The 23,186-nt window shown below is 45.8% G+C and overlaps 1 protein-coding gene across 1 annotated transcript; it reads left to right on the top strand.

Annotated features, from left to right (window-relative positions):
• The first annotated feature begins 491 nt into the window (after positions 1-491).
• On the top strand, positions 492-22,216 carry LOC133349739 (protein disulfide-isomerase A5-like). The gene is made up of 17 exons (XM_061563451.1): positions 492-964; positions 2,794-2,914; positions 7,091-7,178; positions 8,867-8,944; positions 10,073-10,118; positions 11,732-11,824; positions 12,089-12,149; positions 12,868-12,935; positions 13,455-13,546; positions 14,639-14,710; positions 15,776-15,915; positions 16,671-16,741; positions 16,912-17,075; positions 17,589-17,719; positions 19,137-19,207; positions 19,516-19,650; positions 20,789-22,216. The coding sequence occupies exons 1-17, from the start codon at positions 893-895 to the stop codon at positions 20,870-20,872; spliced, it is 1,587 nt and encodes a 528-aa protein (XP_061419435.1). The 5' UTR covers positions 492-892; the 3' UTR covers positions 20,873-22,216.
• Positions 22,217-23,186: the final 970 nt, after the last annotated feature.

Raw genomic sequence — 23,186 nt, 5'->3', positions numbered from 1 at the left:
TCAGTGGTGAGCGTGCTGACCACATCGCCATGAAGCCATCTCAATATTGATCTCTTTTTAGTAGAATTGCTCTCTTTCAATCAGTCTATCTGCCTGTCGGTCTCTATGTTTCTCTGTTCATTTGTCTGTCCGTCTGTTTTTGCCTGTACCGTATTCGTCTTCATCCGGGATTCTGTTGCACTCTCATGGCGATGCTCAAGAGTGCTTCATGACACGTGCAGCTTAACCGGCCTTCAAGTGTCTCCACCAGTCCCAGGTCAATAACGCATCCTTAAAGCCACCCCCCCCCCCCCCCCCCATAGTGTTCACTTGCAAAGTTCCATTCCCCAACTCCACTGCAATGGTGGAATGTACCACTCTACCTGGCACAGGGTGGATGCTGGTGCGGATGGCCGGGTCGGCGAAGTCCGGACATGGTCGATAGTGACTCGCTCTCTCTATCTCCAAGGAGACACATGACGACTGTCAAAAAAAATTAAGGACCACCAAACTCCACGCGCCCACCGGCCCAAGAGGCCCCACAATCACGCGAACTTCGGTCATCTGCGCAAGCGGGTTTGGCCAGCAATCGAACAAAGTCGGTCACTGCATCGTGCGCTTTCGGATGCGCTTCTGCGGCCGTTTGGAGCCGCTCTTCCTTCCGATATTAGGAAGCCACCGGAGCTATGCACTTTTAAACCTCGATTGAAAACTCATTTGTGCAAAACTGCTTGTTGTGTTTAGTTTCTCGTCCTTTCCCCCGCACCTCCGATTAGCGCGGTTGGCTGCGTACGGTGCGAAAGAAGTTCAACGTGCGTACGTGCAATCGACCCTCCCACATCCGCCCACAGCCGCACAGGGGCCTGCCTGGGCACCTGTGACCGGAGGACGATCGGACGAGCAAACGAAGGACATGGCCACGTCTCGCAGACCCAGAAGCAGCTGGAGGGAACGACGGCTGCTGCTGCTGTGCTGCTTCCTCCCGGTGAGTAGACGCACGGAGGGATGGTTCCGCTGCGTAGGGATTCGCGGCTGTGCCGTGGTAGCTCTCCAAATGTGCCTTCTTGCTGGGACCGCGTGTTGTCCGGCACGATGTCCGACGTTTCACTCGGCGTGCCCGAGAGCTTCTTCAGCTATTCAATGCCTGAAGTGCCAAAGGAGCCGCTGAAATTCGTGCAGTTATCCTTCATTATTTTATAATTATTATATTAGTCCTCAATTACAGACCTGTAGCATTCTGCTTGAACTAAGGGGAGGGGTCTCCTATCAAGCCCAGGTGGACAAATAGTATCCCATTGAGCCCTGAAGAGAGCGTGTCTTGTACCTAATCTCAGGGAGGAGTGATCTTACTGAGCCTCTTGCAGAGGGAGATCCCATTTGATGCTTATGCCATTACCTATAGAACAAGATACCCTTTTCATTGGCTTTACATTTAAGAACAGGCCGATCCAACCCTCGTGAAATCTAATGAATACATGATAGGTGGCTGGGAATAATTAGTAGACGTGGCAACAAGTTGTGGCACGCCAGTATTCTAATTTAACACCTGAATCCGAATTTTTATTTAAGCCTGAAAGAATACGATGAGCCATGCGGCTCTCTTTCACGGATAGATGTTCAGGAGGTGATTTATTATTTTATTAATATTATGATTTCTATTATTTTTATTATTTATTTTTACCTACGTGACTTTACCGAAAAAAACCTAAGAGTATGAATCCTTGCAGTCACGAAAGCTTAAAATCTAGAAGGAGGTGAGATCTTTCGACCACGGAAAGGTGATCGCATTCGTCGTCAGTCTAAAATGTCCCCGTCGTCTCGATGGGCTGAATCAGGCACATAACCATCGAGGGGAGGAGGTAAATGGGGTGGACAGGTACGGATAGAGCTACAGCTCAAATCTGACCCCCAATGGACCACTGACATCCAGATAGAGGTCTGTGGATAGCAATACAAATTAGGATTTCCAAAGCTGAATACAGTATTCAGCTTGTAAATGTTGTGGCTTGGCTCCCCAACACACAAGCGGTGTGCTGTACTAGTGACGAATTGGCACGTTCTGTTTACGTGACAACCCTTACTAGTTGGCTGTGTCGGGTGGTGGTGGGTTTAACGACACATTTATATATTTATGCGATCTAACCCCAAAAAAATCATTTTATGGATGAATACAGTATGTACGATTTGATCTATTCGCGATTCAAACAAGCTCTAGGTCATATCTGCAGTTATGCAATATTAAACAGCCTTTAATAGCTACTTTTCTATCAATTATGGTCTAGTCTATATGACTTGAACAAAGTTTAGTTTGTAAGGCACGAGAGCAATCATGATGGTTCTGAGTTCAAAATCTGAGGCCACACTACTCAGCCCCATGACCATCATTGGCATTGTGATTGTCTCTCCAGGGTCAGTAGAACGTAGGGGTGTAGGAATTCATCAAATCATCAATTACCCTAATATCGATTCTTTGAGCAGGAATAAGACGCGGACAAAACCTGCTACAAGTTGCCAGTCTTAAGAGACCTTACGTGCTGTACAATATACACAGCTCTGTTACAGATGTTTGCACCAATACAGTTTTAAAGAGAAACAAAAATTATAGCTGCATGTTACAAGGTAAATATTTATACAAAAGTGGCAGCGTAAAGCAGAAGACAGAAAATGCCGCTGCAAGCGCATCTGCGGCGCTTACTGAAAAGTTACTTTTTTCCCCCCCCCCCCAACTTTTTTTTCCTATTCCCCCCCCCACACACTCGGTCTCACCGAGCTCTGTTCTCCTCACTCTAAAACAAACCCTCGCCAAACACGCAGGTTCTCTCTCACAGCGTCGAGCCCGCCAACGCCTCCGCCGTGGAGAAAGTGACCGACATTCAGAGCTTGCGTCAGCTCATCCGCTCTCGCAACAACCTCCTTGTGCTCTACGCAACCTCGGGTACACTCATCATCATTCATAATCAACGTTTTTGGGTTTAGATCGCGTTATTTATGAATGTATCGTAACCCTCCACCACCCGACACGGCTAATCAGTAAAACAAGTGTCAGGTTGACAAAAGACAAATAGTTCACTGCTTTAGCCCACCGGTGTGTTGAAGCGTGAAACCACAACATTTTCAATTTGAGTACGATGTTTCGCTGGTAATTGCATCCAGCATCATCGGGCAATTCGCCAGAATGGTGAGGCTCTGCTGTGTCTCCCGTTCTTATATAGAGCAGCAGCAGGGTGACGTCATCATTAATCCATTAACTCATCATTATTATGATCATCATCATCATTATCGTGGACATTGTTACCGAATTTTTATAGTCGTTTGTCACAACCGTTGATGGTGCCGCTGCTTTAATATCCCGTCCCCTCGGCTAAAGCACCTCCGCACAGAATGTGCTAAGTTTTCCATACTTAACATCCGAGATGTCGCCTCGGCCTTGACCCGTTCATGCTCTTCCCTTCTGCCCCCACCGCGGGGAAAGGAAGTCCCCCACGAATCATAAAACAGCTGTGCGGGTATGATCACAACAAGGGTTCCGATTTATGTGTTGGGAGAAAGATGCGGTTTTGTTGCTGTTTGATAGAAACGTAGGCAAATACTATTTTCTGCCAAAATTAAGATGAAAATATATCATTCTGCCAACCCAAAACTCAGGCCTCCGAGGGTCTAACAGCGCTTCATCAATACAGTTACATAGCTGTCAACCCATACGGTTTCCCCGTATTCTTGTACGGAGAAATTGAGTTTTCAGATCCATACGGTGTACATTCGTTTCGATACGGGCAAAAAAGTACTTTTTGTCTATTTGTTTGTGTTTCTCCCTTGTGATGGGTCTTTGTAGGATGAACTTTGAGATTTATAAGGGCACGGGGTGACCAATAAGGACTGAATTGGTCTGTAATAAGGTAGGGCACTGATAAGGGGTTGACAGGTATGAATTCTGCCAACCCAAAACTCTGGGCTCGCAGGGTCTCACAGCGCTTCATCAATACATGTATGCGTGGGGACAAAACATTGGCAGCAGATACCCACAGAAGAGCGCATGCGAAGAGACAATTTTACGACGCCAATGATACTTATTGCGACGATAGTACTAGTGCTACTGTCAATTAGACACTTTTGGCATATGATACATCGACGCCCCTGTGATTGGATAATAATGACGTGAGCATCGCTCACAGCTCCAGACAAATATGTTCAAGTAACTCGATGCGTTGACTGCCACCTCCTGACTACCACCAAAACTTCAGCGTTAAAGCAGCCGACATTGCGATCTCACGCAACAAAAACCCTTGTCAGTTTCACGACAATTCTGGCTAATCGTACTGATGAAGTTGGTTGTTGTTTCGATTTAAAGCTTTCGTGACTGCAGGGATTCATCTTCTTGGTTCTTTCGGTAAAGTCACGTAGAAGGGTGCTGCTGATCCTGCATAATGCATGGGCATAATATGACTTTGAAACCCCCCCGCCCACCTCCTACGCATTTCCCATGAATATGCTAAATTCCTCTTGATATGCACATTCTTTTTGTTAAGGCGCTCTTCCACCTCCAACCCAGCTTATATATAAGCTCCTAGCTTGGCAGTGTCTCATTCTTCACCTGAAGACGGCTGCTTGCGTTGTAGCCGAAACGCCGTGAGAATTATTTTATTTTATTATGTTTTATTTTGATTATTTTATTACTTGCCTTCTACGTGACTTTACCGAAAGAACCAAGAAGTTGGTTGTTGTTGTTGTTGTAATCATCAGCGAACACGCTAATGCTATTCGAATCGTACAACGTTGCGGGTTTGCTTCCCCACACACACCGGCATAGCTGTTAACCCCATAGGGTTTGCTCCCCAACACACACCGGAATAGCTGTTAACCCCATAGGGTTTGCTCCCCAACACACACCGGCATAGCTGTTAACCCCATAGGGTTTGCTGCCCAACACACACCGGCATAGCTGTTAACCCCATAGGGTTTGCTCCCCAACACACACCGGCATAGCTGTTAACCCCATAGGGTTTGCTCCCCAACACACACCGGCATAGCTGTTAACCCCATAGGGTTTGCTCCCCAACACACACCGGCATAGCTGTTAACCCCATAGGGTTTGCTCCCCAACACACACCGGCATAGCTGTTAACCCCATAGGGTTTGCTCCCCAACACACACCGGCATAGCTGTTAACCCCATAGGGTTTGCTCCCCAACACACACCGGCATAGCTGTTAACCCCATAGGGTTTGCTCCCCAACACACACCGGCATAGCTGTTAACCCCATAGGGTTTGCTCCCCAACACACACCGGCATAGCTGTTAACCCCATAGGGTTTGCTCCCCAACACACACCGGCATAGCTGTTAACCCCATAGGGTTTGCTCCCCAACACACACCGGCATAGCTGTTAACCCCATAGGGTTTGCTCCCCAACACACACCGGCATAGCTGTTAACCCCATAGGGTTTGCTCCCCAACACACACCGGCATAGCTGTTAACCCCATAGGGTTTGCTCCCCAACACACACCGGCATAGCTGTTAACCCCATAGGGTTTGCCTCGTGTTCTTGTGCAGGGATATTGAGTTTTCAGGTCCATGCGGCGTACAGACGTTTCAATACGGGCAAAAACATGTTTTTTTGTCTATTTGTTTGTGGGGCCGTCCATAAATGACGTCACGCACCTAGGGGGCTAGAGGGGGGGAGGGTCAGACATTTGTGACGAGGGGGGGGGGGTGAGAAATGTGACGTCACATCAAAATGCGCAACTTTAAATAAACATAGACAACACGTTCTTCTTGATTAAATATACTTTTTAAAATGAATGTTTCCTCCGACAACATCAGAGTGCAGCGCCACATTAAATACGCACTACAATGACAATAGTTTAAAGCGATTTGAAGCATGTTTTATTTTCCAAATGGAAATATGGTTTGCGCGGGGGAGGGGGGGGGGCAGAGCTTTGTGACGTCATATTTGAGGGGGGGGGTCTGAATTTTTGTGACGCCGTGTGACGAGGGGGGGGGGGGAGTCAAAAATCGTCCAAAATCGCGTGACGTCATTTATGGACGGCCCCTGTGTTACTTACTTGTCCTGGGACTTTGTAGAACTTTGTCAGTTGCCTACCTCATTACAGACCAATTCAGACCGTCTTGGTCACCCTCATAAATCCCAAAGTTCATTCTGCAAAGTCCCATCACGAGGGGAGAAACACAAACAAATAGACCAACAAATTGTTGTTGTTACTGTTGTTGCTGCCGTATTGAAACGGATGCACGCCGTGTGGATCTGAAATATAAATAAGTATAACCGGTAAAAACCAAGTTTTTCACTATAAATCCTTTATATGCGTGGCAGCGAACTTAATATAAAGGATTTAAAAATATATTCGCCTGTGGAGGACGCGGGGATCGATCCCGCGACCTTTGGCATGGGAAGCGAGGGCGCTACCAATTGCGCTACTCCGCCACGGCCTGTGGAGGGGTTACGTTCTGGGCTCTTACACTGTGACGTTCAGCCAAAGCCATGAATGAGTTCTATTTGAATATATGTAAAATAATTTTTTTTTGCCTAAAAAGTGTAAAATTTTGGGAATTTTTTTTCACGAACATTAATTGTCTGGCACAACGAGTCTGTGTGGAGAATGTCAGCTCGATTGGATCACGGGAAGTGGGTTAAAAAACGACCGAAAGATTTGCACGGTCGTAAGCAAGCAAGCACGCAAGCAAGCAAGCATGCGAACTTAATATAAAGGATTTAAAAAATAATCCTGCACAAACCGCATGGGTCGACGCAGTTACGCGTCTCTGTGTGTGTTTTTACGTTATTCTATTCTTATGTTTTTTTCGGTAAAGCCACGTAGGTAAAAAAAATTAAATTAATGAAAGTAAAATAAAAATAAAATAAAAATCACGACGTTTCGGAGGCAACACAAGCCTCCGTCTTCAGGTGGAACCGTCACAGCCCGACAGCTGTATCAAGTAAGAGAAATTCCAAGAAAACAGTCCTTCTATATATACTGGTTGAGGGTGGGAGGAGCCAAGGTAGGCCCTCGATATTATAATTGTGAGGTTCGGTGCGGCTGTTTTTACGCTATTCCCGAAAACCTTTCTCTTTCCCGTCGGGCTCGCACGGCAGCACTGGCGGCGCAGGAGACGCTCGTCCTTCTGGAGCGCGTGGCGGACGCCGTCGCTGGAGCTGCCACCGTCGCCTGGATCAACTGCGGGTGAGGACGCCGAGCGAGCGTTGCGGACTGAACACGGTGACTGACATGGCCTGTCAGCCACCCATATCGGTGTCCTCTACCTTATTGCAGGCCAATTCAGACGGTGTTGGTCGCCCCCCCCGTGCCTATTATAAATCTCGACGTTTGTCGTACAAAGTCCCATCACGAGGGAGAAACACAGATAGACAATCACCACTGCTACACTCACCACTAGTACACTCACCAGGACACTCACCACTACATACCTCTTCTTGGTTCTTTCGGTAAAGTCACGTAGAAGGGAAATAATAAAATAATGAAAAGAAAACATAATAAAATAATTCCCACGACGTTTCGGCCACAACGCAAGCAGCCGTCCTCAGGTGAAGAACAGGTCTGTCGAGAAGACAGCGTCTGAATGATACACCCCAGGCTTGGAGCGTATATTTATGCTGGGTTGGAGGGGGAAGAGCGCCTTGGCAAAATAATTTGCATATCAAGAGGAATTTAGCATATTTATGGGAAATGCAAATATGGGATTAGTCACTACTTGTGAAATGCGTACATACCTGTCAACCCCTGATCAGTGCCCTACCTTATTACAGACCAATTCAGACCTTATCGGTCACCCCGTGCCCCTTAAAAATCTCAACGTTCATCCTACAAAGTCCCACCACAAGGGAGAAACGCAAACAGACAAAAAAAAATGTTGCCCGTATTGAAACGGCCGTGCACCGTATGGACCTGAAAACTCAAATTGGCTGTACAACAATACGGCGTTAAACCGTATGGGTTGACAGGGTATGAGAGTTGTGAATATTAACGTCACCGTTGATTTCACCTCCCTCTGTGTAAAACAACGAGAATACTCAGCGCGACGTGAACGAGGCAGGGCGCGCGTGGGGCTTGTAGACTAAAGGGGCCGCTCGTGCCTACGGTGGGAATAAAAAATTAACCCGTAAAAACAAAGTTTTTCACTATAAATCTTTTATATGCGTGGCGGCTAGAGTCCTCTCGTCCTCTGGCTTGAGATGGCTGCCACCTATGGGTCAGATGATTGTCTGCCACCATTAAGCAATTGGTAATTAAATATTTTAAAAAATTTCCCTAAAGAGTGTAAAATTTTGGAAAAAAATTTTCACGAAAATTAATTGTCACGCACAACGAGTCTGTGTGCAAAATGTCAGCTCGATTGGATCACGGGAAGTGGGTTAAAAAACGACCAAAAGATTTGCACGGTCGTAAGCAAGCACGCATGCACGCAAAGTGAATGATCTCAACGTTCCCAGAAGAAGAGGAAAAACTACAAGATTGATGATCCTGGGGGGTGGGGGGGGGCAAGCGGGACAGGTGGCAATGCTATCTGGCCATAATGGCTCACATGTCACACGGGACTCCGTCATCATCATCATCGTCATCATCGTGGTCAAACCGCGTGTGTTGTGCATGGAGCGTTGTTGTGAATACACCAACTCAAAAAGTCACAATTTTGATCATATTTATTATTAGTTCTGCCTCGCTCGCCTTGTGTTCACTCGTTTTGTGTTCACTCGGGACTACAACCGCAATGTTATGAGTATTAACGTTACTCGTCAGCGGACGGTGCTTCGTGAAAAGTGAGAACATTCGGTAAGTACGGTACCGGAAAGGTATTTTTGTACAAAAAAAAGAAAGTAAAAAGATCGTCTCAACGCGCATGTATAACGCAGGGAGGAGGGTGGTGCCGAGGCCTGCGCTCGTATGAAGGTGGTGCCTGACGCGGATGGAGTAGAGCTACTTCACTACAGGTATTTAGGGGACGAGGATTACCACGCTACAAACATTACAATTTACACTTATTGTCAAGACAGGATTAAAGTTTTATTTCTCTACAAAAGTGCCATCGCTGAAGATTTTTTTTGCCTAAAATAAAAATCCACTCTGTCCACCGGTCGTAAAGAATTGTCATTGTGGTCGTTCATTTTCAACGACAGCCGTGGTCAATCCACTGCTGGATGAAGGCCTCGTCAAACTGAAGCCACCTGTCACGATCCTGAGATATAATAATTCACCTAGCACCGACACACGAGCTCATTTCACTTGCTCCATCTCCGCAGACGACATCCTCTCACACATGTTCCATTCTCTTCGGATTTTTCGGTAAAGTCACGTAGGTAAAAAATAAAATACAAATATAATAAATGAAAACAAATAAATTAAATCACGACGTTTCGGAGGCAACACAAGCTTCCGCCTTCAGGTGGAACCGTTACAGCCAAAGTCGCTGTAGTAAGTGTTCCATTACTTGGCTGCCACTCCACTATTATTCTTCATAAGCAGATTCATTTAAACTGGAGGAATCCGATGAGCTATACATTTCTTTTTCACAGATGTCCAGAGGGTGGGTCAGAAAGTTAACATATACCATCAACCCTTCGAACCATGGCGTTTCCTATCCAATCCCACTCATTTTATTTAACAGATTGGATTTTTTACAGTTACAAGGGAATTCCTGAATCTCTTTCTGTAGCCACCTTCTAGGCATGTATGCCAAGCCTACAGCCCCTGGTAGTCACAGGATGTTTCCCATCCACGGACTGTACCAAGCTAATGTTTTCCTTCTTAGCTTCCAAGATCTGACAAAATTGGGCACAACGAGAGCGATTTGATCCCAGGCAAGCGCCTACCAATCCTTACCTGGTGTGCCATGCAAATGAGATCGTGAATCAGACTGGCTTCTTCACTTGGTTCAATATAAGGCAGTCGTAACTCACAAAGCTAATGTCTAAATCTTGACTGAAGACGACCGCTTGCGTTGCGATCGAAGCGTCCGAGTTTTCTGCTTTTTGATTATTTTCTTTGAACCTATCTACGTGACTTTACCGAAATACCCAAGAATATGCAAAGCTAATGTCTCTCTTGCATCTTGTTCACAGGGATGGCGCGTTCCACATTGAATATACACGACCGGAGACGTTTAAGGTGAAGCACCGACCAGTAAAACCTTCCACCTGGGCCTCCTCTAAGTTGACTCATCCGTGATTGAGCAGCTGGTGCGGTGTGTAAGCATCAACACTGGAGAGACAGAGGCGGCCAGGCGTTGTGCTGGCCACACCACCCCCCTCGTGTGCTGTGCTGGTCTAAATAGGCGCTTAGCATTTCTGTTAAAGGGAATTTATTTATTCGTATGGAATGGTAGTATACAGTACTTTAAATGCAATGCACTACAGCTCTGGAAATCTAGTTTTTGTTTCTGGCCACACATACCACTATTTGAACTTGATATCTGCACCTGGGCAGAACCTTCGTTTGATTTATTAACCTAGAATGAGTACCGAGTAACAGTCTGTGACCAAATCACATGGAATGTACCAGGTCCCTTAAGCTATACAGTGTTGAGCTTGGATAATGCTTGGTTGCGTGACCACCATGCACAAACAGGTTATTCTAAGGCCGAGGGGCTATGTGATGAACATCAGGGGGCAATGCAGCAAAATAAATAGTTGTGCTTTACTTCTATGCGTGTCTATGCTGCGTGCCTTCACAAGTATGTTGAAATAAGCCCCACAACACACATGGTGTGGGGAGGCCCTTTTGAAAAAAAAGGGCATTACAAATGTAGTGACTGAATCGGAGACACTAAGAGTTGGAGGCACTCTGTTTATTAACACGCACCAACGGGTTAACACTTCCAAAATAATCCGTCTATAGTCCACTACGGTTCCCAGTCAGGGCAGTTGGTAGACTGCCTGACTGGTGACACCGAGATGGTGAAGACTCTGGCAGCACGACGGGGACCCCACTCCACACGACAGCCCCGAGGTCCCCCCAAGGGCCCCTCTTTTACTCCCAGCCGTGGCCTGGCTCCGCCCCCAGCCACGCCCCCTTTCTAGAACCTACCCGCGGGTTCCTGGTGTGTCCCTTCCGTGACCTTTCCCCTAGACCCCCCTCTGGTCTATCACGTGGCCTGCTGCTGTCAGGGCTGCTGTAAGCCGGAGATCCCCTTCCCCGCCAGCAGCCAGCACTATGCTGCTACATCGCTAATTCTATGTCACTACACGTGCATAAGGGTTCCCAGTGCAGGGTGTGTGAATATCAGTCCTGGAGAGAAGAGGGCAGTTTTGCATGCGTGTTTTTTTGCCCACACCACCTGTGCTCCTGTTACCATGCCAACCTAAATAGGTGCTCACTCTCATCACTTATCCCGACAGAGTTTGAAGCTCATCGTTATTTATATTGTCCACGATGACGGACGCAGATTATTATTTTGAATTGTGCATTATCGAATTTTGCGGTGGAGCTAGGACTCATATCTTAGAGAGGTTCCCCCTTGCCTTTAACATCTTGCACATGCAGTTGACCAGCGTGGATTCCAGCTCGACTGACTCTGCTCATGAGACATTGTATGTCATAAAAGCGGTCCAGAGTTTGTTTGCGCTGAATCAATTCTGCTGAAATGATTCACTCCCGGACAGCAGGCAGATGGGTTGTGTAAGAAATACTTATTTGCGTGGAGAGACAGATATATGAAGGAGACATATTGTTCACTTACCTTAATGGGAGATATCTGTGTACGCGTCCGTGTGTTCTTATAGTCCATGACTGCCTTTCTACGTGACCCGCTTGGAGCTCCGCTCTGGGAAGACAGCCCTAGTGCCAGAGACGTCAAACACCTCACAACTGACCAGGTGTGGACTCTGTGTAACCACGTGTGGACTGTGCATAACCATGTACAAGCCTCCTTCCCCCCTTGGGGTTTGCACCTGATTTTAACAAAATATGGACGAAGGTCACACACGAGAGCATCGCAACACTTCAAAGACATACATCCCACACAACTCGTGTTTATGGATCACCTTTGGGGGGTTGTTGCGGGAAGGTTGTGCATACAAAATACATTGACACTGATTTCAATTAAAATCTGGCACCTCATTTTTGTCTTGCTTCTGCAGGAGTTTCGCACCCTGGTCAAGAATGAAGCGAGGCCCATTTTCATCATGTTTTACGCTCCATGTGAGTGTCTCCTTTTACATGTATTCAAAATATGTTGTGTTTCCCTCCCAGGAAATTGTCATGTTATGTTATAGTATTGTCTTCAACTTCTTAACTGACACTAAATAATTAAGCAGACATTCCCTCTCTCCCACATCTGTCCCTCCTCATGAGAAAGATAAAACTTACATAATTTCTTAACCTATCCTGTCAGCCACACTGCCTTCTGGGAGTGCGTAATTTCTGCAGCATTGTTTCGACACAAGCGAACTCTGGAGCAATTTTGACATCCAGTGTCTCATCAACACTCAATGTTAGCTTAAATCAATGCTAGCGAAGTGCCAGATATTTATAGGCAAGAACCCGCTCTGTTAGGAATGGGTCCGAGTTTGGCTCAAAATTACGTGTGATAAATAATATTCTTGGTTCTTTCGGTAAAGTCACGTAGATAAAAAAAAAAACATTAAAAAAATTATATCTACGTGACTTTACTTAAAGAACCAAGAATATGAATTCCTGTACTCACGAAAGTTGTAAGTCTGATAAATAATAATCACGAGCATTGTTGCGGTTAATATATATATGACAAGATATATACTCAGATGTTATGCAAAATAGTGAGATATAAATGTATACTATATTCAAAACAGAGATATAGTGAGGTGAGAGAAAATGGATTATTATGCCTAGCCCCACACCTTGCCTGATGCACCACATCAGCCTCATTTTCCCTTGGCAGGGTGTGGTGTTTGCAAGACTTTGATGCCGGCTTTTCAGGAAGCAGCCACGGAGCTTAAGGAAACGCACGTAAGCAACTCAAACACACACAAGACAAAAGATCCCCTGTATAGCCTTAACAGACCGGAGGAGCGCACTCTGCTTGCGAGCACCTATGAAGGCCGGCACGACACACGAGGGGGTGGCTGGCCAGCACCACGCCTGGCCGTCTTGTCTCCCTAGTGACGATGTTTAGACAGTGCACCAGGTACTCATTTGATGCTGAGTTGACCTCGGGGAGAGCCAGGCCCTGTTAAAATAATCATCACTGGTGTTGGCTGTGAGCGGAAATCGAACTCGGGTCGCTGGTCTCGTAGCGTAGCGCGCTAACTACAACACCACTGCCCTTTGTCTTTGACACATAAACACTAATGTATGTACATAGACATATATGCACACACCATTGGTGTAGCTATCGAGTGTGCAGGCGGTGCAACTGCACCAGGGTCCACAGGCCGAGACAGAATCCACGCGTAGAGATGATTTTTCTTCCTTGCTAGATATTTTGATGGAAGCCAGGCTTAACGTCATCCATGTGTGGTTGTGCAGGTGCTGGCTGGCATGAATCTGCACGCCCCAGAGTTTGATGGCATCAAGCAAGAATTCCGCATCACAGGATACCCAACTTTCGCCTATATCGAGTGAGGATTTTGCGACTAAATTTGTTGCAGATGAGAGGCGTTTTCATATTTCACAAGAAATGAACACAGTAATGTAACTTTCACGATAGACCCGGTGATTTGAGTTTTATTACTTGGCCCACATCTAACACCATTGCCGAGTGATATCTGTGCCAGTCCTTAGCAAGCCTTTCACCAACCTACAATGAGCAGCATGGTGAAGTATCATCAAACAACCCCAACACTTTGTCATATTTCACTAACACATCCCATTGATATCTGTACCAGTCCTTAGCAATCCTTTCGCCAACCTACAATGAGCAGCATGGTGAAGGATCATCAAACAACCCCAACACTTTGTCATATTTCACTAACACATCCCATTGATATCTGTACCAGTCCTTAGCAATCCTTTCGCCAACCTACAATGAGCAGCATGGTGAAGGATCATCAAACAACCCCAACACTTTGTCATATTTCACTAACACATCCCATTGATATCTGTACCAGTCCTTAGCAAGCCTTTCGCCAACCTACAATGAGCAGCATGGTGAAGTATCATCAAATAACCCCAACACTTTGTCATATTTCACTAACACATCCCATTGATATCTGTACCAGTCCTTAGCAATCCTTTCGCCAACCTACAATGAGCAGCATGGTGAAGTATCATCAAACAACCCCAACGCTTTGTCATATTTCACTAACACATCCCATCAGCCACATCCCATCAGACACATGATGAATTGTGGGCAGAAACCTCCATGACCTGTGGAATTCATCATCCAGAAGCGGATTTTTAAATGGCTACAACGTATCATCATCATTCTCAATACTATACCGAAGTACTGCTGCTAAAACAGTAATTGGTATAGGGGTGATACCTGCGATACCAACATGGCTACATTGGAAACTGTATTTTGGGCCCTGTATCAGGATCGCCTGCACAGTACTGCCCAGTGATGTGCGCTAACCAACACAACACCCCACACTCGCGCACACATTTATTAGACCGTAGTTTACTTTTATCCAGTAAAGTAATCACATGACTTTGTTCCGACCCGCCCTCTGTCTCGACTGGATGTGATATCCTTGGCATCTTGCGACCACTAGGAAGGGCAGACATCTCTTCAACTTCGAGAACTATCAAGCGACCAAGCAGGACATAGTGTCGTGGCTCCTAAAGTAAGCTCAACCCACCCTACGCACCTACATCAGCGACACATTGAAACCCACAAAGTCCCCTCAAGGTCTCATTAAGATCTAGGGATGCAGATCTTCTCTGCGTTCTCAGGTCACACAGAGGCTCCTGTCGATGGGCGACCGGGTTTTTTTTGCGTCTAGCCTCCAGACCCTGGAACTCTGTCCCATGAGAAATCAGGATCTCTGAGTCTGTGAACATTTTCAAAACCTGATGTATACTCTTCTATTTATTCAACTCCTAGTTAATTCAGCAAATTTGCATTTGCTTATATTGTATTATTTTGTTTTTTTTGGGGGTTTTTTTGTTTCACGGGTTATTTTTATGCTAAGCGTTTGCTGCTGCTGTATCTTGTACAGCACGTAGATATTCTTTACGAAAGTCGCTTTATAAATTACATTATTATTAAACACAATCCGAGGCTTCCATAAATAATTTTCTCTCTAGTCTTTTGCCAGATGGTAGATCTTTGCTCAAACTCGCTCCATTCTCGCCAATCGTGAGCTCTCTTCTTCATGTTAATGTATACCCACATTTCCTTCACGTCATCAAGCAGTAGCTTTGTTTTTAATTATCTTGGAATCTTTTCCAGACATCCTTCTAAATCTTCCTTCGTTAAGCTTTCTCCTCTGAGAACGTGCCCAAGTCCACACCTTTTTCCCTTTCTGGATTCTTCTATTTACACTTCTCTCATGTAATCGCGCAACATGAAAACAATCATGTTCATTAGTGTGCGTCTAAGTTTTGGTGTTCAATTAATTTCGTTTTGTTCAGGACTAAGGGTTTTGTAAACAGTGAAATGTATATATTGTATAAGTAATTGGTAGTGCATCTTTGCCCAGTTATTTGCAGCGTTAGCATCACAATGATGATGACAATGATCACGCTGATGGAGGTAACGAGAGTAAATATGTTGATAATGATGAGAACCACAAAAAACATGATAGCGATGATAATTACAAGGACAAAGATTATAACAATGACGATGGTCATTAATATAATGATGATGATGACGATGATATTGGGGTTTTTTTTTGTCCCCCTTGCAGCCCACGTCCCCCACGTCCCCCTGCGGAAATGGTGCCCTGGTCGCAGGACCCGGACACTCTTGTGCACCACCTGACCGCGAGCACCTTTGGCCCTTTCCTGGGCACGCATCCCTCTACGCTGGTTCTCTTCTACGCGCCCTGTGAGTCGAGCACACTCCCATCTCAGCGCCCTCGGCCCACTACTCCCATTACCACCCCCTGCCACCCCCGTAGCGCTCAGCCCAATGTCCGTAATGCCAGGGCTCAATCCACACGGTGGTTGACGTGGTGGTGGCCCGTCGAGCGTCTGTGATGAATAAACGTGAGGACCACTTTGTGGGAAAATCAAGTTGTGATTGTGGAGGTAAACTCTCCCTCGCTGTGTGAGAGTGGGATTTCCATCAGTGACTCACGGTTACCAATGGCCCACAGTTCGTCGGAACAATGACACATTTCGTGTTTGACTTTTTTTGTATTTTTTCAACTGAAGTTGAAAGTATTCATGCAGGGATTCTGTCCATCCACCTGTCCGTCTGTCAACTCTAGGGGGTAATATTGCCATGTGGCTTTACCGAATAAGGTCATTTATGAGTGTTTTTCAAATACGAAAATGTTTGACTGTTTCGCCAGCACAAATGGCCTACTCTTTTGTTTAAATAACGTCATGGGACGAATACTCGGACCGTTAACCTCTATGGGAAACCGTGCGTTGATGCTACTGCACGCCCATGTCACCACTCCTCTCCATCAGCATATTCCCCGACCATCATGCGCTGCTTCAGACCTCATCACCCCACCATTCTGCCAGAGGCGTATGAGACGCAGCCACTGTGGGTGTCGAGTGGTGAAAACAGCATCGGAGGCCCGTCCGCGACCTGTGTTCTCCGGGCCTAATCACCCCACCTCTCTCTCACAGGGTGTCCCGTGAGCAGGAAGGTTCGTCCTGAGTATGAGGCGGCCGCTGCCATCTTAAATCCAAGGCCTGACGTGAGTAAATGGAGATCCTGTCACTTGAACTGCTGCATCTGGAGGTAAAATCGAACCGACGCGCTCTGGAATGGAAGGCAGTGCGTTTATCCGTTAAATCACGACGGATACCCAGTAATTGTAAATCGATGACGGGTTCTCTATACATTTCAACCCCTGTGTGACTGCAGAGCCCTGGGGTGTTGGCAGCTGTGGATGGAGCGACGGAAGCGGGCCTAGTTGAGGCCTATGGGGTCACGACCCTGCCCAGCCTCTACTACTTCCACGAGGGCCGTCCTCTCTACAACCTGCCCATGTCCCATGACCGTAACACCCTGCTCACCTTCCTGCGCAAGTGAGCGTCACACACTGCACTGTTTAACAAACTCCTTCAATCTGATTTTACGTGGGGGAGATCTAGGCGCAAGAGGCGCAGCCACTGTTGGTGTCGTTGGTGTTCGGACACCCCTTGCAATTTATAGTTATGGCTAAGACGCCCACAACAACTTCGGACAGAAGTCATGGTCTTGAGGTTGCATTTTGATTCCTTTGACAAAGTGAAATACCTTCTGAATATGGTGATAACGTGCCCTTTATATATACAGTAGCGCACACACAGCAGGCTCAATATTGGGTGAGTGGCCATTACAGTAGTTGTCTATATTTAGTATAATTGTTGTGCCATAGAACTCCTCTTAACTAACCAGTTGGATGGACCTTGGCAGATCATATCTGTAATTTACCTGCTATGTGTGTGTGCGCATGTGTTTATGTTAGTGTGCACCTAGCCTGGCACAAGTGCCGGAGTGAGGTCACCACCACTTGGTGGTAAATGGCTCTTGTTGTATGTGTATGTGCCTCTGGGCAGCCCTCAAGACCCACAGAACTCCGAGTTGCCTTGGGAACAGCGGCCTAGCAGTGTGCATCACCTAACCAGCCGAGACCTCCGAGACTTCCTCAAGAAGACTAAGCATGCACTTGTCATGTTCTACGTGCCATGTGAGTTACTAAGATCTGCCGTGTAGCCTATATAGACTGTCTGTCAGGGCCAGTGCTGTCTCCCCAGTAATAATATGCCAATTGCAAATGACTGCAAAGTGCACAGTGCTCACACATGTAACTTTGCTGAGTGCTTTGTAAACTCTGTAAGTTCTATACACTATAAACAGGCCATTGTCAATATTTCTAGCCAGTCTAGGATTTTTGTTTTTAAGAGGTCTATGTACCACAAGCATAACGAAAGGTAGCAATTGAGAAGGGGAATAATGGTCCTGCATTACCAGAAATTCACACGCAGGCCTGGAAATGTGCCTAGGGGTGTGTGTATGTATGTATGTTGAACTTCTTTCGCACCATATGTAGCCAACCGTGCTAATCGGAGGTGCGGGGTAAGGACAACAAACTAAACACACACAAAATGGTAATGCTTGGCCACACGCCAGATGTGGCTGTCTCCTACACCAAGGGACACTTGAATTATACAGCAAAGTGGAACTATGATCAATCTCAGGATAATCTTCCTGAGATGACTTGCGCTGCAGTGAGTTTTTTTTATTTGGCATTGATTTGTGTTTGTGCATTGTTTCCATTCTCTCTTGTGGCACAGTTATTTTTGTCCTGTTTTCTATTTGCTTCGTGGCTGTACTTTCTTTTTATTTGTGCTTTTTATCGTTTTGCTGACCCATGTCACTCTTGCAAATGTGACTCATCCTAGTCTCGAGTTCTCTCCTGGTTAAACAAAATTAACTTGAAACAAGCTTGATTTGAAGCTTTCGTGACTGCAGGAATCCATACTCTTTGGTTCTTTCGGTAGAGTCACGTAGTTAGAAATAAATAAAAATGGAACAAATCACGACGTTTCGATTGCAACACAAGCAATCATCATCAGGTGGGAAAAACCACAGCAAGAAAACATGTTACACCCCCTCTCTCTCTGTCCCCCCTTGACCCTCCCCCCTTCTTAACTATATAACCACTTGCTACGGCTGCTTTCCCTCCCACTTCATGCTGTGGTTTTAACTTGAAACAACTGAATCTAAAATCATGGACTACATAGTAACACCGCTGCCCTCCCGATGTAATCATTCACTGGCAGCGTTTCAGATATCCACCAGGCTACCCCTGAAGCCGTCCATCGGCTCGCTCACCAACCTTGACATGCACGGATAAACGTTGCTGGTCAGCTCCCCACCATACAAAAGAAGCGTGGTTGACATGATCCCTGCTGCAAGGAATGAAATGGGGCCCCCAGTCCAATGTCCCCACCTCTTTATAGCCCGGTGCCTGAGCCTTTCTGCCCCGTGGGCCCTGCTGCAGTTGCATTGCTTGTACACTCCAAAGCTATGCCCTGATGTATCGCATATGTCTGTGTTTGGATGCCAATTCTGTTTGTGCGTGTGTGCATGTAACGATGTAGGGTGCCCACACTCTCAGCAAGCCATGTTGCACTTTACAGGAGCTGCTGAACAATTCAAAGAGGACAGAAAGGTGAGTAATATTATGAGGATTTTTTTGGGGGTTTCCATCCTAAATAAAATACCCCACTTTGAATGGCCTAGGCAGAGCCTATGAGCAAGGGGACCACTCACTATGTGGGTGGGGGCTAGTGATCGAGTGGGCGTGGCTATTGAAATGTGGGCAGAGTCGACAGAGGGAGGGAAGGGCGACCAGCTGATCATGCGTCCTGGTTGAACCTCCAAAAATTTTGATGATGGTAATTTTAGCCGTATTTTTTTTACCTGTCCCCTCCTGTTATAACCATGCTGGATGGTGTGCTTCTATGCTGAATGTTTCAGATGGGTTTAGGTGCCATTGACTGCAGTAAGGCAGGGAATTCTGAGATCTGTGGACAGGAAGATGTGCAGGAGTACCCCACATTCCGCTATTACTCCTATGGCCGGGCACTGGAACGCTACACTGGCCCACGTGGGGTGAGTGAACCAAGTTATAACTATATCACAATATCTATAAAATGGCCAATAGAATTCATACGGAACAAACATTGCTCTCCGATATATGTTTGGCTCGTACTGCATGTTAAGCACGGTGTCCAACGTTAAGCTCCAGGTGCTGACAGCGTCTTTACTTTTTTGAAGCAGCTCCCAAAACGTCAGACATCATGATGAACAAAACGGTGTTACAATATGTAAACGCATCAGAGAGCTGTACTGCACAACTGTGAAAATTGACTCAATCGAATAGAAATTGACGTAAATTATCATTTTCCCCTACATATCTGTTGGAGAGTACTGGCACATCGGTTAGCGCTCTTTTCCATGAGCCCGGCATCCTGGTTTTGATTCCCGGCCAACATCATTTGCGAGTGATGTGTGTATATGTCCTAGGTACTCGCTTCACCAACCTGAAACTTTCCAGCACGGTTAAGTACGGTCAAATAACGTCTGTCGCTGACACGACACGGGAAAGCCTTCATCCAGCAGTGGGTTGGCAAAAGGGCTGTGCAGTATAAAATATGGGTCACTGGTGAGCTTGCTAGCCACTAAATCATTCAACTGCTAACATAATTAAAATTTTAAAGAAGACAAAGTAGGAAATATACCCAAGAGGATCTCCAAACAGTCGATGGTGTAATGAAATCGGTTCGTGCAGGAGCTCATTGGATGCTTTATCATACAAAAATATATAATTTACATGTAATTTTCAGTGTCCGTCATGATCATCATTCTCGTCATTACAGCAGAACTCAAAATAATCTGCGCCACAACTTACAGAATCCATATCAATGCAGATTATTGCATTTCTGATGTCGTTTTTTTACCCTTGTATTCTCCAGATTATTTAATGCTCCGGGAAAGCCAGATGCACCAAAAACTTGTGACGGGCGACAATAAAGTTATACATTTTGAGACGCACACACCTTACCATACTATAAGACACACCCTCAACCTTTGCTTTAAAATACAGCGGGCGAATGGGCATCATAATCTGGAAAATACGGTATTATGGTATTATTTTCCGTAGCACCCTTTGCACACGAGACACGTAGCCACAGTCACACACTGGCTATTCAGTGTGTGTATTTAAGCCTTGCTTCTGTTTGGTTTCCAGGAATCCGACTTTGTGAACTACATGAGGAAGCAGCGAGGGAAGGACTATGAGAAAGTTGGTAAAAAATCCCACCGTGATCTGTAAACACGGTCTGGGCCATCGTATCCCTTGGAGCATCTCAACCGGCATTTCCAAAACCTGTGATGAGAAGATACAAGTTCAGCATTTTAAATGTCATCTGTTTTGAATCGGCATGTAATGATTTGATGAACTGTCACAATTCGGTGTTCACTATTTGATTGAAGAATCGGTCTTGGTTTAGCATCTTGTTTGTATTGTTACTGTACTTGCGTATCGTTTGGTTTGTACATTTTGCCCCAGTAGCCCACTTGTAACACGTATCATTTGCAAAAAAAACATAATAGATTTATCCATGCTCGATTCGGTGGTGCAGTGGTTCGTGTATTGCGCTATGAATCCCACGAGTGTGATTCCCGGTCACGGCTAACATTGGTGCAGTGATTTTTTGACTGGTCTTGCGGCACACTCTTACTCCAAACCACATAGGCCATCGTGGTGAAGTATGGTCAACCGATCCCTATGACCTACACAATGCGGAGATACCTTTATCCAGCAGCGGATTGACAAAGGGCTGTAAATCATATACAGTGGTCTATGTTTAACACCAACGATTTCCCGAATGTGCTGTCGGCATGAATCCGCAAAGAGAAGCGTGATTCCTTTTCATCGCACAAATTGCTGCAGGAATCGGTCTAAAATTATCCCTTCATATCACAATCCTTTCTTTCTTTACGATAAGTGGACTTCTCTCATCAACAACCACAAAGCTTCCACCCGTTCATGGCATGTGAAGTTAACACCGATATTTGAGCCATGCAAAGTGGATCACTCTCACAGTGGTTCAATGAATTGTCATGACTTGGGGCTACGATTCATTTTAAAAAGTCGATCGTTTTGTTGACGAATTTGTGTTGCCATTTTCTCTCGTTTGTATGCCTCGTTTGCAGTTATATATACCAAATGAGCATACGTACAACAGCATATCATATGCGTACACTCTTCATAGATCATGTTTTTGATGCTTACAATCCGTTGCAGGTATGGTGAGTGTAAGAAATGTGTTTGATCAGTGAATCGATGTTTCATTAAATGCACAGTATTTATCATCATATTTAGTCATCAGGGCCTTGGGACATAAATAAAATGCGAGATAAACTTTTCTTCATGATGGTTATTTCTTTGTACGGTCATTGTTGACCACGTTGAGACATTCCAACTTGCTGCACCCAAGATTCTTGTTTTGCCATTCCAGTACGTGGTCTCTCCACTCTTCAAACCCATGTGTAATGATCGAGGGGTTGAAAGTAATTTTAACAAGCCTACAAAACACGGATTCTGAAGGTGTTCGAGTTTTATTTTCCAAATATAAGTTATTTCTGTCCTGATTTTGGAATAAAACAGTTGACGAATACAAAAGTGTTACTCTGTTCTTTGGTTTCTGTGTTTTTCAGATGTGGGATCTGGGTAACTAGCACCACACCTGTGCCCTTCCCAGATATTCGCAGTAGAAACCAGTGCAGTGCATAGGCTGTGCAATTACCGCGTTTCCAATTCACTTTGTCAGTTGCGTCAACTGACTTGTGGGATGTGTGTGTGGCGGAGAGAAATTTGAGTAGAGTGAGATGAGAGGCGAGAGGTAAGAGTGGGAGTAGAGTGAGATGAGAGGGGAGAGGTAAGAGTGGGAGTACAGTGAGATGAGAGGGGAGTGGTAAGAGTGGGAGTACAGTGAGATGAGAGGGGAGTGGTAAGAGTGGGAGTAGAGTGAGATGAGAGGAGAGAGGTAAGAGTGGGAGTAGAGTCAGGTGAGAGGGAAGAGGTAAGAGTGGGAGTTGAGTGAGATGAGAGGGGAGAGGTAAGAGTGGGAGTAGAGTGAGATGAGAGGGGAGAGGTAAGAGTGGCAGTAGAGTGAGATGAGAGGGGAGAGGTAAGAGTGTGTGGGAGTAGAGTGAGATGAGAGGGGAGAGATAAGAGTGGGAGTAGAGTGAGATGAGAGGGGAGAGGTAAGAGAGTGTGTGAGAGTAGAGTGAGATGAGAGAGGTAAGAGTGTGTGGGAGTAGAGTGAGATGAGAGGGGAGAGGTAGGAGTGGGAGTAGAGTGAGATGAGAGGGGAGAGGTAAGAGTGTGTGAGAGTAGAGTGGGATGAGAGGGGAGAGGTAGGAGTGGGAGTAGAGTGAGATGAGAGGGGAGAGGTAGGAGAGTATGTGGGAGTAGAGTGAGATGAGAGGGGAGAGGTAGGAGAGTGTGTGAGAGTAGAGTGAGATGAGAGAGATGTAGAATCGTAATCAGGGACGTGCGGTCAGGGTAGGAACAGCCAATGAAAATAGCTGCTACGAAAAGTAAAAAATACAATAAAAATAAAGATTGTTCCACTGATCTG

Source organism: Lethenteron reissneri, chromosome 31 (assembly GCF_015708825.2).
Source record: "Lethenteron reissneri isolate LAM-NWPU_2019-01 chromosome 31, ASM1570882v1, whole genome shotgun sequence".
In the NCBI taxonomy this organism is placed as follows: Eukaryota; Metazoa; Chordata; class Hyperoartia; order Petromyzontiformes; family Petromyzontidae; genus Lethenteron; species Lethenteron reissneri.
Note: the sequence above shows the minus strand (reverse complement) of the source record. Positions and strands in the feature narration are given on the sequence as shown.